Source organism: Trichoderma gamsii (genome assembly GCF_001481775.2).
Source record: "Trichoderma gamsii strain T6085 chromosome Unknown Scaffold_63.2, whole genome shotgun sequence".
Taxonomy (NCBI): Eukaryota; Fungi; Ascomycota; class Sordariomycetes; order Hypocreales; family Hypocreaceae; genus Trichoderma; species Trichoderma gamsii.
The window spans coordinates 1-17,382 of NW_020171400.1; the positions used below are offsets into that span (position 1 = coordinate 1).

A 17,382-nucleotide genomic window follows, 5' to 3' on the forward strand; every position below is an offset into this window, starting at 1 on the left:
TGGAAGAGCTGAGGATGCTTTGGATGTTTTGCTGGTGGAGATGTGTGAGACAGAAAAGGTTGGTTTGTTAGGGTGGAAGCTTTTATGCGGATTTTTTTTAGTGGTGGAGAGGAGGGATAAGGTGGTGTCTTTAAGGTATTATTTTTATTCCTTTTATTATTTATATTTCTTAATTAATTAGTCTAGGATTTTATTATAGCTATAGTTTAAGTCTTATAAGCTATAAGTTAAGTATCCCTTGCAATTATAGTTATAATTTATTATTTTATAAAGTTTATACTTATAAATATAAGGGTTTATAATATATTTTCCTTTCTTATATAGCTTATATTTATTATATTTTAAATTATAAAGAAGTATAATTCTTTTATAATTAAGGCTTATTAAATTATATAGGTAATATAAGAGTTTATTATTACCTTAGTTATTTTCTTTATTTTTAAAGTATTTTATACTTAATAGTTAATATTTTAAGCATTAATAATAATATAAGAGATTATTCTCCTTATAGAATAATCCCTTTAGGTTATATTTTTAGTATTTAAAGTTTTTTTTATTATAAGGTAATTACTATTTTTTTAATTAATAAAATTAATATTTTATTTAATTATTATTAAAGGTTTTTACTTAGTATTAAAGGCATTTATCCTTATATATATACCTTTAATATCCTAGGGCGTGCTATTATATAATAATATTACATTAGCTATATTTATTATTTATATTAATTTTATAATTATTTAATAAGAATTATAATATAGTATACTTATATTAGGGCTTATAAAATCTATAGTGCTTATAGCCTTTATTATAATTAAAGTTTTCTTTTTTACTTAGGACTTAATTATAAAAATTAAGGGTATTAATTCTTATAGTCTTATAAAATTTCCTAGCTTATAATTTCTTTAAATAATATTTAAATCCTTTTTTATTGCTTTTATATATAAAATATAAATTATTATAGTAAGCTATTTAGCTAAGGTAATTATAGGGTACTTTTATAATTATATTTATTTAAGCCTTATCTTTAATAGTTTTAGATTTTCTTATATTTTTCTTAGTATAATAATAGGCTTTATTATAGCCTTTCTTACTATAGAATCTATAAGTTATTTTAAAGCAGTAGTCTGCTTCTTTATAGCCTTTCTTTCTATAGGCATTATAGGTTCTATTAAACTTCCTTTTATTAATATTATTAATATTTATTTTTCTTAGTTAAGTATTATTATCTTTTATAATATATTTTTATTACTTTTTACCTTAATTAGCTTATAATTAAAACTTAAGTAAGTTTTTAAATTTTTTTACTTTATATTCTTACTTTTACTTATATTAGTAATTATTAATTTTAATAGCTTCTTTAATAAATTTAATAAAGCTTATTTTATTTCTATTAAGTTTAAAAAGCTTATCGTTAACTTTTAATTTAATACTTATATAATAGCATTCTTTTTTAAATTCCTTAGTTTAGTTAACTTTTTAAAGAAGTTAATTAAAGGTTACAGTATATTTAAATAAAGGTCCCTTTTAAATTAAAGCTTAAAGTTATTTCTTAGCTTCTTATTATTTATTTATAATTTTAAAAGCCTTAATAAGTTTATCTTTATAATTTTAATATTCTTTAAAGATATATTTAATTTCTTTCTTTAAGTTTTTTTAATTAAGGTTTATATTTTAGTCCTTTATATAGGGTTTAAACTATTCTTTAATTACTCTTATAAGGTAATTAGCTATAAAATAAACTTTATTTTTATTATTTACTAAGGTAATAGTAAAGTATTTAAAGTAAGTTTTTACTTTATTAAAGTACTTCTCCCTATTGCTAGGATTTCTATTATAATTATCTAGCTATTTAAGTTAAATAATTTCTCCCTTTTCCTTAATATAATAAGTATTTAATTATTCTTTTTATTCTTTAATAGTAGTTTTTTATTTATTTATTAATTTCTCTAGGGCCTTAATATATATAAAAAGAGTATTAATTACCTACTGTTCTAAAGTAAGCATTAGTGGTAGTGCTTATTATAAGTTAGTAAGGGGATCCTAATTTATTAAGTCCGCTAGTAGTTAAATATTAGCTATTATTATAATATTACCTATAGGTCTAGTAACTATTTAAATAAAAGTTACTAATATATAATAAACTATATATTAAATAATTAATAATATAAGGGCTTCCTAAGGGATAAACCTAGAGTTTAGTTCTAGGTTTATATTAGTAAAGTAATTAAAAGATTTTTAAGTAATATAAATAGTAATAATAAATATTTATAACAAACTATACACTAGATAGTTAGTAATACAAGGGCTTCCTAAGGGATAAACCTAAAGTTTAATTCTAGGTTTATATTAGCAAAGCAATTAAGAGATCTTCAGGCAATATAAACAGTAATAATAAAAGTTACTAAATAGTAAGTAATATAAAGTATATTATAATCTTAATTCTATATTAATAATTAACTATTTAAGTTATTTAAATAAGCATAGTAAAGTAAACTTATATATTTAATTAAGGTTTTTAAATTATAGTGGAAAGCTATTTTTCTTAGCTTTCCTTAGTATTAAGGAAAGCTAACTTTCCTAGCTTTCCTTATTTAATAAGCATAGGCTTTTAATTAATTAATAGATTATAGTTAATTCATTCTATCCTACCCTATAGGCCTATTATAATAACTATAAGTATTAGGTTATAATATAATACTCCCTCCTTATTAATCTTATCCTTAAAACCTAGTTATATTATTATATAAGTATCCCTATTTATTTTCCTTCCTAGGTAAGTTATTCCTTCCTTAATTTTCTTTCTTTATTTTTATTATAATTAAATATAAGTAAGATAATAATAATACTTCTATATAAAAGAAAGAGAAGTGTAAAAGTCTTACTAATACTATACTAAAGAATTCCATTTTTATTATAAAGTTATATATCTACTGCAAGTCTTAAGGTTATAAATGCATTACTTTAAAAAAGGATTCCCATTATTATTTATTTTATATAAAAAATTAAAAATCTTATTATAAGGCTTTTAATCTTACCCCTTAATAAATATAAAAAGTTATATTTTATTATTTAAAACTAAATAAGGAGCTTAAGGAAACTAAAGAGGCTTAGTTAAAGCTTAATGTAAAAGTTAAATGTCTTTATACTTAAAAATAAGAGTAGTTAAGGAGGATAGAATATATAATTACACAGGGGCTAAATAATTTAAAGGAATTAGAATAGGTTAAGCGCAAGGAACGTAAAGCGGAGGCCGCTTATTAAGTTACCCTATTAGCGCCTAATTCTACTATTAGCCTATCCTAGTCTATTAACGCTATTAATTAATTTACCTTTAAACTAAACCTATTATTATTTTTACCCTTAAAGACTAATAAAATTCCCGTAGGATCATTTAAGCGCTCCTCTTAAGTTCTTTTTCTAAAACCTAAGAGTTTTTATTAAAATTATATCCTTTTTATTTAATAAAGTATTCTTATTCTCCTATTTCTTTATTTATTTATATATAAAGTAACTTTTTAATTTTATATTTTTCTTTAATATCTTAAATAATAATTTTATTTATAATTAATTTATTTATTTCCTTATCCACTAGTGCTTTTTTAAGTAATAATATATAAAAAATAGCTATTTTTAATTTTATATTTTTAAGTAAGTTTAATTTATAATTAACTTTACTAATTTTCTTTAAAATTTTAAATAATTTAAGTTTTTTAAAATTTAATTTATTACTTAGCCTATTTATTTTAATATTTAGTAATTTTTTATTATATAAATATTATAATAAGTAAACTATATCTCCCTCTTAAAGGGTTAGTCCCTTAATCCTTATTTAATTAGTGTATTCCTTTATGCACTACTTAAAGAATTTAAGTTAAACTTTAAGTTCTTTTTATAATTAAATTATATCTTTTATAAAGATACGTGTATTATCTGTATTTAAACTATTATAAGGTAGTCTATAGGCTTTTAGTGTAAACCTATAGTTAATATAGAATAGTATAACTCCTATAGTTTTTATTATAAAGCTATTATACTATATTTAAGTAATTAATAGTATTTTAACCCAGTTATCTTACTAAAGGTTAATATAGTATTATAAGTATACTTTAATAACTTAATTTATTTATTTTATTTATCTATCTATTTATAAATAAAACGCAGTGCTTAATTTATAATAGGTTTTAAGTTTAGCTATTAATTTTTATTAAAATTTAAATATAAAAGTACTCCCTTTATTTAATATAATTTCTTTTAATATTTTATATTTAATAAATATATATCTTATATAGAGATACACTAGGTTTTCTACTATATGCGATTTTTTATATAATAAGAAATATACTTACTTTAAAAGTTTATTTATAATTATAAAAATGCTATTAAATTATTTTCCAGTTAGTAAATCTTTTAACTTAAGTAAGTTAGTAATATAGTTAAATATAATAGTATTTTAGTTTTTTTCTGGGACTAGATATAGTTATAGTATTTTATATAGCTAATGCCTTTTATCTTTTATTTTTTTATATATATTATATTTCTTAATAACTTTTAAAATTTTATTTTTTATTCTTAGAAATTTATAGTAATAGATAGTGTAGTTTTAAGTAGTGTAGATACTATAGTGTGCTACTATAATTATACTGTAATATAAGTCTTAGATTACTTTTAGTTATAATTCCAGTGGTACTTAGATTTTTCCTTTTTATTTTAGTAAGCCTTTTTTAATAATTGCTTCTTCTAGGAGTTCTTTTAGTTTTATATTTACTATATATTCCCTTATTTTATTAAGAATAAGGTTATATTCTTTTATAATAAATAAAGTATTAATTTATATTTATTTATAATTCCCTTAGTAATTCTTCCTTAAAATCTAAGCTTTAAATTCTAGGATTTCTTTAAAGTATTTTTCTTTTTTACTTAGTGTATTTACTTATCTATTAGCAGTACTATTATAATAAATAAGTTTATAATTAAAGTTTAAGAGTATTTTAAAATATTATATTTACTATATAAAGAGTTTTTAAGTCTTAGTAAAGTATATAATATTATAGTAGTTAATATAAACCTTAACTTTATACTTACTTTTTAAATAATAGTATTTTTATTTTTTAAATACTTTAAAAATTACTATAAATTTTTTATTATATATAAGGTATTTTAGCTTTAGTTTATATAGTTTTTATAAGAAGAATGCTATTAGGTGGTTTTTCCCTTTTTTATTTTTTTATATAAGTACTCCCTTAATAGTAAAGTTTAATAAGTCTATTTTAATTTTTAATAGTTTATTAGGGTTATATATAATAAGTATAGGTTTATTAAGGAGTGTATTTTTAAATTATTTAAATACTTCCTTTATTTTTAATTTATATATAAGTTTCCTATTTTTTAATTTTTTCTTACTTTTTTTATTTTCTTTAAGTTATATAGCATTAGTAAGTAACTTAGTAATTTTATTATAATTCTTAATAAATCTTTAATAGTAATTTACTAGGCCTAAGAAGCTTTATATTCCTTTTCTTATTTTTAGAAATTCCTAGTCTTAGATTGCTTTAAGCTTATTAAAATTTATTTAAACTTATCCTAGTAAAATTAAGTATCCTAAGAATTTAATTTCTTAAATATAAAAATAATATTTTTCTAATTCTACTAGGAGGTTAGTGTTTTATAGTGTTTATAGTACCTTATAAATATACTCTTTATATTCCTTAAGGGTTTTTAAGAAAATAAGAATATTATTTAAGTATATAATTATAAAGTTATTAATATATACTTATAGTATATAGTTAATTATTTATTAAAATGTTACTAGTGTATTAATAAGCCTAAATAGTATAACTAAGTATTTAAATAGTTTATAGTGTGTTTTAAATACTATTTTCTATTTATTCCCTTTGCGGATGTAAATTAGGTTATATGCTCCCTTAAGGTCTAAGGCAGTAAACTAATTTATATTAATTAAGCAGTCTTAAATTTCTATAATAAGCAGTAATAGGGTTTAATTTTTAATTATAATCTTATTTAGCTATTTATAGTTAATAATTAGCTTAAGTTTCTTATTTTTCTTTAGTATAAATATAATAGGATATTTAGCTAGTAATATAAATAGCCTAATATATCCTTTTTTTAACTATTTTTATATTTATTCCTAAAGTGTTTTAAGTTTTACTTTACTAAGATTATAAATTAAAAAGAACTTTATTATTTTTCTATCTATAAGGTTTATATAATAATCTTATTGTAAATAAAGCGGTTATACTATTTCTAATATTAGATTAAATAATTTTTTATATTTCCTTTTATATTATTAAGGTACTTTTAGAAGAGTTTTTTTTAATTCTCTTAGTTTATCTTTTTCTTTTACTTTTAGTAAGGCTTTATTTAAAGCTTATAATTCTTTTTTTATTTATTTAATAATTTAATTAATATATACTTATTCTCCTTTAACTTATTTATAGTTATATTAGGGTAGTACTAGTGATTTTTCTGTATTAAATTTAATCTTTCTTCTAGGTTTTATTCTTATTTTTTTTATTTTTTCTTTATTTTATTATATATAAGATTTTATTTTTAAGTCTATAGGTGTATCTTTGCCTTCCTTGCCCTCTTTATAGCTTAGTTATAGCTCCTAGGTAATATTTATATCCTAGAGTATTTATTTAATTTTTTAGTTAATTAGTGGGTTACTTTATTTTAACTAAGGGTATTTAAGTAAAATATTATAGTTTTTAAGAGGTATAATATTAAACTTAATAATCTTAGTATAACTAGTAATTATAATTAAGAGATAATTAGTTTTATAATTAATTATTATCTTAGTATTAGGTATAATAACACTAGATATATATATAGGTTATTTTTTCTTAGTGTATAGTAATTTAAGTAAGTTTACTATTTAAGGAGTAATAAAATTATAATCCGCACTACTATTTATATATATTATAACTAAGGATTAATTAATATATCCTTTAACTTATAGTTTCTTACTATTACTTTTAATTAAGTTAATTTAAATGCTATTTAAATAGGTTTAGTTTTATTTAATACTTTAGTATTTTATATATTATTAGTATTTTAATTTTTTATTTTAATTTTTAATTAAATAGTAATACTTTTTAATAAGGGTTTTATTTCCTTAGCTTTAATTTAAGTAATTCTTAAAGTTATAGCTTTTTTATATTAGTTTTTAGGTAATTTAATAAAATTAGCTTTTCTCCTTTCTATATATACTATAGTATACTATTATATAGTCTAGGAAGTAATTTACTATGTATTTTTTATACTTAACTTATTTAAGTTAATATTTATATTAATCTTTTAATTTATTAAAGATATATATCTAGTAGTAAATATTATTATATTTTTTTTAATTATATATTTTACAGTCTTTATTAAGTGTATTAAGGAGGTCTTAGATAGGAACTTAATTATATACTCCTTTAATATTAATTTTAGTAAGTTTAATTTACTCTTAAGCCTCTTCTAGGGTTATCCTATAAGGTAGGTTTTTATTAAGGTATTATTATTTTTCCTCTTATTTTTTTTATTCTTTTACTTATTCCCTTAAAATATATATATAGTTATATTTAAAGTTATAAAATCTATAAGTATAGCATTTATCGCATTTATAATTAAGGTTTATTAATTTATAAACTTTATATTAATATTTCCTCCATTTATATATTTCTTTATTATATAAATATAAAATTTTTATACTTTTATAATATATATATCCTATATATTTATATTTTTCTTTTTTTAATATATATAGCAGGTATTTATATTCTCTTATATACTTTAAGTATATTATATTATATTAGGGTTCTAAGGCGCTGCATTAATAATATTTATTATTATTAGAATTATTATTATTATATATATCTTTAAAAATAACTAATTCTAAGTCTAGGGCTTTCTTATATTTTATAAAAAGATATATATTTAAAAAGGTATTAATCTACTATTAGTATTTTTTATTAATTATATAAAAACTACTTTTATAAATTCTCCCGCTCTTATTATAAATAATTTTATTTTTACTAACTTTTTTATCTAAGGGTTCCTATTCCTTTAATTTATTATTTTTATATATATAATTAATATTCCATAAGCCATAAGCTAAGCATTTATAAAGTATATAAATAAAATAAGGTTCTATAAAGCTATAGTTTTTATATTTCTTTTTATAAAAATTAAGGGTATTAATTTATATAGTCTTATAAGACTTCCTAATTTATAGCTTCTTTAAATAATATCCAGATCCTTCCTTACTGCTTTTATATATAAAATATAAATTATTATAGTAAGCTATTTAGCTAAGGTAATTATAAGGTACTTTTATAATAGTATTTATCTAAGCCTTATCCTTAGTAGTCTTAAATTTCTTTATATTTTTCTTAGTATAGCAGTAGGCTTTATTATAGCCCTTTTTACTATAGAATTTATAAGTTATCTTAAAATAGTAGTTTACTTCCTTATAGCCCTTTTTACTATAGGTATTATAGGTTCTAGTAAACTTCCTTTTATTAATATTATTAATATTTATTCTTTTAAGTTAAGTATTATTGTCTTTTATAATATAGTTATTTTATTTCTTTCTTTAATTAACTTAAGGGTAATATTTAACTAAATTTCTAGTCTTTTTTACCTTTTTTTTTTATTTTCTTTTTTACTATTAGTTATTAATTTTAATTATTTCTTAAGTAAGGTTAGTAAAACTAATAGCCTATTAATTAATCTTATAGATTTTATCCTTAACTTTAGGCTTTAAACTATAGTAGTATATTTCCTTCTTTAATTCTTTAATTTAATTAACTTTAGTAAGTAATTAAATAAATATTAAAGTATATTTATAGCATAGGCCCTTTTATCTAAAGTCCTTAAGCTTTTTTTTAGCTTCTTAAGCTTTATTAATAATTTTAAAGGATTTTTTTAATTAATTTTTAAATTCTTTATAGCTTTTAAATATATCCTTAGTGAGTTATATTTACTAATTAAAAGGTTTTTATCTATCTTTAAGGATTAAGTTAAATTAGTTAGCGGCAGTACCTTTTATTTAAGTTCTTATAAAATAAATATAAGTTTTATACTTATTTATTAAAAAGGTATTTAAAAAATAATACTTAAAGTAAGTTTATAGGTTATATTAAAATTTATAAAGTTTAGTAGTGTTTTTATTAAACTTAATTAATTATTTAAGTTTTAGGGTTTTTCTTAGTTTTAGTTTAGTGTTATCTGCTAGTGTAGGTACTATTAGCGCTATAGCAGGGGCTATAGCAGGTGCTATAGCTAAAGCTATAGTGGGTGTAACTATTAATAAGTAATGCAGTTACTGCTATAGATTATTAATAGTTTAATTTTATTAAGTAATAGTAGCTTAGTGTACTCCCTATTATTACTATAGGTTACTTAGCTTTTTATTTTAGGCAGTAAGAGTGCGCTAGAGTTATTATATTAATTCTTCTATAGCTATAAGTTATATAGTAGCTTTTATACTATTAGCTAGCAGTTAAAGTTTTTCTTAGTTTAAATCTTTTATTTTATATTTTATTTACTTAACTAAGTTTTAAAAGTTTTTAGTATTTATTTTAATATTACCTATAGGTTTAGTAATTATTTAGATAAGAGTTATTAATATATAATAAATTATATATTAAATAGTTAGTAATATAAGGGCTTCCTAAGGGATAAACCTAGAGTTTAATTCTAGGTTTATATTAGCGGAGTAATTAGGAAATCTTTAAGTAATATAAATAGTAATAATAAAAGTTACTAGATAATAAGTAGTGCAGAGTGTATTATAATTTTAATTTTATATTAATAATTAGCTATTTAAGTTATTTAAATAAGTATAGTAAAGTAAACTTATATATTTAGTTAAGGTTTTTAAATTATAGTGGAAAGCTATTTTTCTTAGCTTTCCTTAGTGTTAAGGAAAGCTAGCTTTCTTAGCTTTCCTTATTTAGTAAGCGTAGGCTTTTAATTGGTTAACGGATTATAGTTAATCCATTCCGTCCTACCCTGTAGGCCCGTTGTGACGACCATAAGTGTTGGGTTGTGACAATATTACTAAATAGTAAGCAGTGCAGAGTATATTATAATTTTAATTTTATATTAATAATTAGCTATTTAAGTTATTTAAATAAGTATAGTAAAGTAAACTTATATATTTAGTTACTTAGACTAAATTAATAAATTATAAGTTAATTTATAAATAAATTAATATTTATTTTATTAATCTAATAATAGATTAAGAGAAGTTTCCTTAATTCTCTTTTAATTAGTTAGCCGGTTCTAAGTTAATCTGGCCCTGTTTACCCTATAGGCCTGTTAGTGCGACTATAAGAGTTAGGTTATAATACTCCTTTACTTTTTTTTATATTTTATAAATATATAATAAATAATTTAATTCCTTTATAAGTTTAAACTATAATTTTAATATTTAAGTATTTAAAGACTTAATATATTTATTAGTTTTTTCTTCCTTATGCTTTAATATACTCTCTTATATAAATACTTTTTCTATTAAAAATAATTAATTATTACTTAAATATTTTAAGGAAAAAACTTATAAAATTCTACTATTATAATCCTATTATATAACTTCTTTAGCTATATATAATTAGTATAATAATTAAATATATTAAATATAATATAAGTTAATTTTAAATAATAGTAATAAGTATATAGTATATTAGCTACTATACTTATACTTAGAATACACTTAGCTAAGGAAAAGGCCTTATAGCGCTTCCTAATAAAAGCTATAGGAAATAATAAAATAAAAATATAAGGAGGAAAATTACTTACTAATAGAAATATATTATTATAAGGTATAATAATAAATATTATATAATAGGCCTTAAGGATAAGACCTTTAGGAAGGGAGTATTATATTATAACCTAACCTCTTAAGGAATATAATATAGTATATACCCTAGGATAACCTTAGAATATAGGATTAATTAAAGGAGGATTAATAATAAGCTAGCGGTCCTATATACTAGATTAATATATATAAGCGGTCCTTAGGGTAATAGACTAATGGGTTATATTAGTCCTTATAAAATAACTTATTATATAAGTTAAATAGAATATACTTATTAAATAGCTTAAATAGTTAGTTATTAATAATATAATAGTACTAGATATAGGTTATACTCTATTTACTAATTAAGTAACTATATAACGTGCTTAATAATAAATATCCTATCCTCTCTGCTAATATAGACACACGCATTTATCCCTTGGGAATCCCCTACCCTATAACAATAACTTAGGATCTAGGGACCGGATCGTCACACTAAGCTATTAACTATTTTAGTATATTAGTGACTGGGTTATTACACTATTAAATATAATTACTTATAGCTAAGTGTTTTCTTAATCTTCTTACCACAATTACGCAAGAATGCGTCAGGAATTAAACGAATAAAAATGCCTACTGGAATAGAGCCAATACCTAGGCCAATAGATATTGCCCATTGCTCGCTAGTAAGCTGTACAATAACAAAAGCCTTACCACCAACATAAATAATAATCAGCTGCCCACCAACCATAATCAGCGTCATTAACATAAACAGCCAATTGCGATGCAAACCTTCAAAGATATTAAGCTTGTTATCAATACGACGACTGTTAATAAGCTTGAAGATTTGCATAAAAACAAACACATTGAAAATAAGAGTCCGTAACTGGGACTCTGCGTAACCGAGATTAGACCCTGCAAACCATAATATAAAGCAAACAATCAGCTGGTAGATGGACTGGCCAATGATCATCTTCCACATGATGAAGCTAATTAAAGAAGCTGTTCGCATTTCTGGTTTGCGTTGAAATATGCTTCCTGTTGGCGGATCTGTCGCAAGCGCAAGAGCCGCAAATGTGTCCATAATGAGATTAACCCACAGTAGTTGTACTGCGTTGAGTACTGCAGTTTCATTACTATCGGAGACAGCCGTAACGAATGTTATGATAACTGCCGTAATGTTGACGGTAAGTTGGAATTGCAAGAATTTCTTCACGGAGTCATTAACAGCCCGTCCCCAACCAAGTGCCTTAACAATGGACGCAAAGTTATCATCCATCAATATAATATCGGATGCCTCTTTGGCGACTTCCGTACCAGATAAACCCATAGAAAAGCCAACATCAGCAGCTTTCAGAGCTGGCGCATCATTCGTGCCATCCCCTGTCACTGCAACAATTTCACCGAGGCTCTGTAGAGCTTTGACGAGGATGCGTTTATCTTCAGGGCTGGCCCTGGCCATAATACAGATATCTTTGGCAATATCTGCTTTCCCGTTATCAGATAGTTGGCGAAAGTCTTGCCCTTCCATTACCAAGCCTTCCTCTCCTGATAAAGTCTTCAAGATGCCACATTCTCTCCCAACTGCTCTTGCCGTCTCAATATTGTCACCGGTTACCATTTTTACTGATACCGATGCTCTTCGGCAAGCTTCCACCGCAGCAGGTACTCCCTGTCTTACAGGATCTCTAATCCCCACAACTCCAATCCAGGTCATATCTCGAAGAACATCGGGAAGTACAATATCATCAGAAGCCGCTGCGATATTGTCCGTCCGGAGCCGATGCGGGGGCCATTGCTGGAAGTCGACATATGAGAGAGCCAAAGTTCGCAATGATTGAGTCGTAAAGCCAAATATTATATGTTTGATAGCATCTTTCTGGTTTTTTGTCATCGGTACCCGAGATACACATTTCGATACTTCTAGCAGCGAGGCGCTACATTGTTCAAGCACAACTTCAGGTGCACCTTTCACAAATAGTCGATATTTTGCTTCGCCTTTGCAGCTATCTGATTTAGACAGCCTTATTACAGCTCCCATGCATTTGTGCTGTGATTTAAATGGGAATAGCTGCTCTAGTGAGCTGTTGGCACGCTCCAAAGAGGTTGGTCCAAGTCCAAAATATCGACGAACCCAATCAAGGAGGGCTGTCTCCGTTTTTGTTCCAACAAATACCATTCTGCCGTTCTCTTCGCTCTCAAAGGCAGTCGTGTTTACTGCAAGAGCTGTTTTCAGTAGATTTTGAAACTCTGTGCAAAGCTTTGAAGTCAATTGGTCCGCAGAAATTCGGCCATATTCCTGCATCTCAAAATGTACCGATGAGGTGCTGGTTGGCCTTTTAGCCTTCGTTTGAGGATCCTGTAACCTCGGCGCACTGCTATCAAGTTCAAGTTGTAGATCCTTGTCACCAAATAACAATAGTTCGCCGCCCAGTGCCCCGGTGACCACGGTCATGGCATTTTCTGTCAGGGTACCTGTTTTATCCGAGCAGATGACTGTGGCATTCCCCATTGTTTCGCAAGATTGAAGGTGGCGAACAAAATTGTTTTCTCTTGTCATACGCTTAGTAGCGAATGCCAATGACAACGTTACCGCCAGTGGCAGGCCTTCAGGGACGGCAACAACAATAATAGTGATAGACATAATAAGAATATGTAGAAAGTCTTGTCCTTTCTCTTCCGGAGACTTATTATTTCCGGGTAGCCTAACAAGAAACTCGATAAACAGCACTGTGAACAGCAAGCACCCCGCCCCGCCTCCAAGTTTTGCGATGTAACCTAGAGATGGATATATTCATTAGCCTCATAATGCCCGAATATTTGAAGCTGTAATCAATCGGATCTAATAAAGCGGTGCTTACCAGCCAAAACATTGAGCTTAGATTGCAAGGGAGTAGGCCCAGGATTTTCCCACAGTGACATCATGGTCCGGCCGTGATTTGAGTTCTGCCCAACTGAAGTAACGAGAAAAGACCCAACCCCGTCTAAGACTCTGGCCCCAGAGATGATGAACGGATCCAATCTTTTTAACTCTGACGTCTCTTCATTAACAAGCGCCTGCAGAACATCGTCCGCTGGGACTTTTCTGACCAAGTCAGACTCGCCCGTGACTGAAGACTCATCACAACTTAGACTATGGCCTTTAACGAAGACACCATCAACCGGAATAATATCGCCTGGTTCGAGAAGCATGAGATCACCCACAACCACGTCATAAACGGACACGGTCATAGGACTGCCTGAGCGGATTACTTTGACAAAGCGATCCGCTTTTTTCAAGCTAAGTTTCCGGAATTGGCGTTCTTTCTGCCAGTCATTCAGCGCGCCGACAATGACAACGATAGCGATTGCAACAATGATGGCCACGCCTTCAACCCACTCAACGTTAGCACCTTCATGTTCCGTTTGTCCAAATGTCTGATATAAACCAAGGGCAAGCGAGACAATAGCTGCAACGCTGAGTAGTATGAGTACACGGTCATGCAAAGCAATCCAAGCTAGCTGGAGAAGTGATTTCGATTTTCGTTCTGGTAACCGGTTTTCGCCGAACACTCGTTTCCTATCAGCGAAATTGCTTCTTAGCCTCCCGTTGGAACGAACGGAAGGAAGATTCCCGTCTTGTTCGTTATCTCTGAGTAGGCCAGGCGATGGGAGAACCGTTGTCGCCTGCTTGAACGTGATTGGTTGGGGAATATACTGCTCATCAATACCCAGGCCAGCAAAGCAATTGCTCCGTAGGCCTTTCTCTAGCCCAGGAAGTCCTCCTAGAGCGAGGAAAGCGGCAGTGCTTTTTGGATTTATAAGCTTCCCTAATTGACCTGGGGAGAAAGCAAACGGATTGTTTTCAATATTGAAAAGATGTTCTTCTCCTGGATTAGGTTTAAGAGCAGATATTCTGGGCTGCCCTAAAGAACTGAATTTATCGTGTATGCATTCGTTCTTGGATCCCATGTCGTAAACAATGGGTTTCGACGAGCTTTGCAGGCTACTTCTTGTCGCTTGAAGTACGCTTGGCATCTTATGGTCGGGTTGCAATGAGAATTGTTAGTGTTGGGGGATTATTTAAGTTAAGCTAGACTTTTTATATATGAAGAGATCTGATTGTTCCGACTGGTTTCATATGTATGGAGATTATATCTCTTCCACAGGTATACTGAAAAGCGGTTGTTGATAAAGGTGAAGATTATCTAGAGATTTGTTTAATGTTCATCTCAAAGTCTTCACGTCGTATAAAATCCATAAGAAATAGTTATCATGATAATAGAATGATTGGGTTTGGGGGGCGTTTTATGAATATTGTAGTCATATAATAAGCTACTGACAATAGCTATAATACAGATAACGTCATCATGCACCTCACAATGCCGTCAAAATTATTGCGATAGGAGGAGATTCGAGTTTTAAAGTTTTTACTACTGGCTTGGCAAGCTGTGCTATATAGATTGCAATAAGGCTGTGAAGCAGGCAGTGGAGGCGCAGCGAAGCCACAGTTTGTATAAATTATTTTTCACGACCTTACTTATTATTACAAGCCAATAACTATAAGATAATGTCGAGCAAACACAATCGAGAGAACCCATGGAACAAGGTCACCACACGAACAGTACCCGTTCTCCAGTCTCACAAATGTCACGATATAGCCAACTGATATCACCCTCATCCGGTCTCATGCAAGAAGCCTCAACTGTCAAAGTCATGAGATGTTCTAATATCGAGGATGGTCTGGTGCATCCGCCGCTTGATTCGACTAGCCACCAAAGCCAGACTTTGCCAACCACGGCCGGTTTGCGGCAAGCAGACCATCGCTTGACTAATATCGTCATAAACACTCTCATCTGCAAGGGGAACGATCCCCTGAACTTACTGTTCGAGGCCGCCGCAGAAGGGGCACATATATCTCTTGAAAGTCCCAAATATCTTTCATCTGCAAGCCTTGGGAGGATCTTCAACGCTAATATAGATTCCCCATCCCCATGGACCTCGTACAAATTTTTTAGGATGGGCTTGCTCTCTGCAGAACAGGCAGTATATTGCGTCGACGCGTAAGTTTCCCTTTCCATTTCATTATCAATATCCAGATACTGAGTTTAGAACCGATTCTTCGAAAATCTATCTCCAAAATCTCCTATTTTAACAAATTACTTTGCCGATCACGCAAACCACAGTCAACTTGTTTTACAAGAGCCTTTTCTCTGTTTGACAATCTTGATCTCATCTAGATATCACACTCTCTCGGGAACGGCTTCTATCTCTAAAGGACACTATATCCATGACAGACTTTGGCATCATACTCAACAACTCTTGCAGCAGATCTCACTGGGACAAGGAAGAGCCTCTAACCGTCGACTCCGATCTATTGGCACGATCGAAGCGTTGCTACTCTTGACAGAATGGTATCCGCAAGCAATGCAGTTTATGGACTCGCATGATGAGTGGGATGGTGAACCTTCAATAACAGATAATTCACTGCATACACAATCACCCAATTGGCTTGAAGGCTTTATCGAGCCTTGTAGGCAATTTGATCGCATGTCTTGGATGATCTTGGGTTCGGATCATATGCTGGCTCACGAATTGGGTGTTTTCAGGAGCCAGCAAGAAGAGAGGGTGGGGGTTGAAACGGATGCAGTGGGAGAAGCGCGACGCACAAAGGTTTGCGACTTGTTATTCATCTATATAACTCTGTTCGCAGCGAGACTTGGATTCCATTCGATAATGCCGCTAGCATTCAGGCAGTCCGTCCTCGGCCGAGCAACGGGACCCTCCACTCAAACGATAGAAGCCTGGATCGAACTACTCAGGGTTATCAAAACCATACATGGTTCAATGATGTCGTCTGCATCAAATATGCGAGAATTGCTGTTGGCGGGAAACCATATCGAGCTGATAGAACCATTCAAACCTATTTTGAGTCAATGGCGACACAAGTACCTCGGCCAGATTTCCGATGAGCCTGGTGCTGAGACAGCAGAAAGCTCACTGCGGGACTTGCTCTTTTGTTGAATACCATTACGTGAGAATGTATACCATTTCAACGGCTATACATGCTGTGGCAATGCAGATTTCGTCTCGGGAGTGCGGCAGCTTATCGGACTCTCCTACAAATACACGAATGCAAACAATGGTCATAGAAGAGCAACTTGAATACCCGTTCGTTGAAGATGTTATTCACGACGCATATCAAATCCTTAGACGAGGAATCCAACTAACGCAGAACAACATTTTGAAGTTTCACCGGGCTCGTACATTCCATCATTTTATCACGCTTGTGTCTTCTTACTTAAAGCAAAAATATTGGGCCTTCGACAAATTATATCGCGTGAAGTGAATGCCCCAATCGACCTATCTCAATCCTCGAACAGAGCGTTCAAGCGCTCAAGATCTCAGTAGTCGGCGATGCGCACCTGGCTGCATATTATGCCGCTATTCTTGAACATCACCTTACTAATTCCAATCTCGAGATGGAGTTACCTGCCGTTAGCTTTACTGCGGCAAATGCAGCTCACAGCAAGACCTATCACCAAAGCCGCACCAACAGTTTAGAAGACTGGCATACAGGATGGATTGACCCTTTT

General features: G+C 28.1%; 1 protein-coding gene across 1 annotated transcript; it reads right to left on the reverse strand.

The window, feature by feature from the left end:
- Window positions 1-11,360: 11,360 nt before the first annotated feature.
- TGAM01_v210433 (Ca2+-transporting ATPase) lies at window positions 11,361-14,824 on the reverse strand (the record flags this gene model as incomplete). Its single annotated transcript, XM_018809669.1, has 2 exons — window positions 11,361-13,585; window positions 13,669-14,824. The coding sequence occupies 2 exons, from the start codon at window positions 14,822-14,824 to the stop codon at window positions 11,361-11,363; spliced, it is 3,381 nt and encodes a 1,126-aa protein (XP_018657071.1).
- Window positions 14,825-17,382: the final 2,558 nt, after the last annotated feature.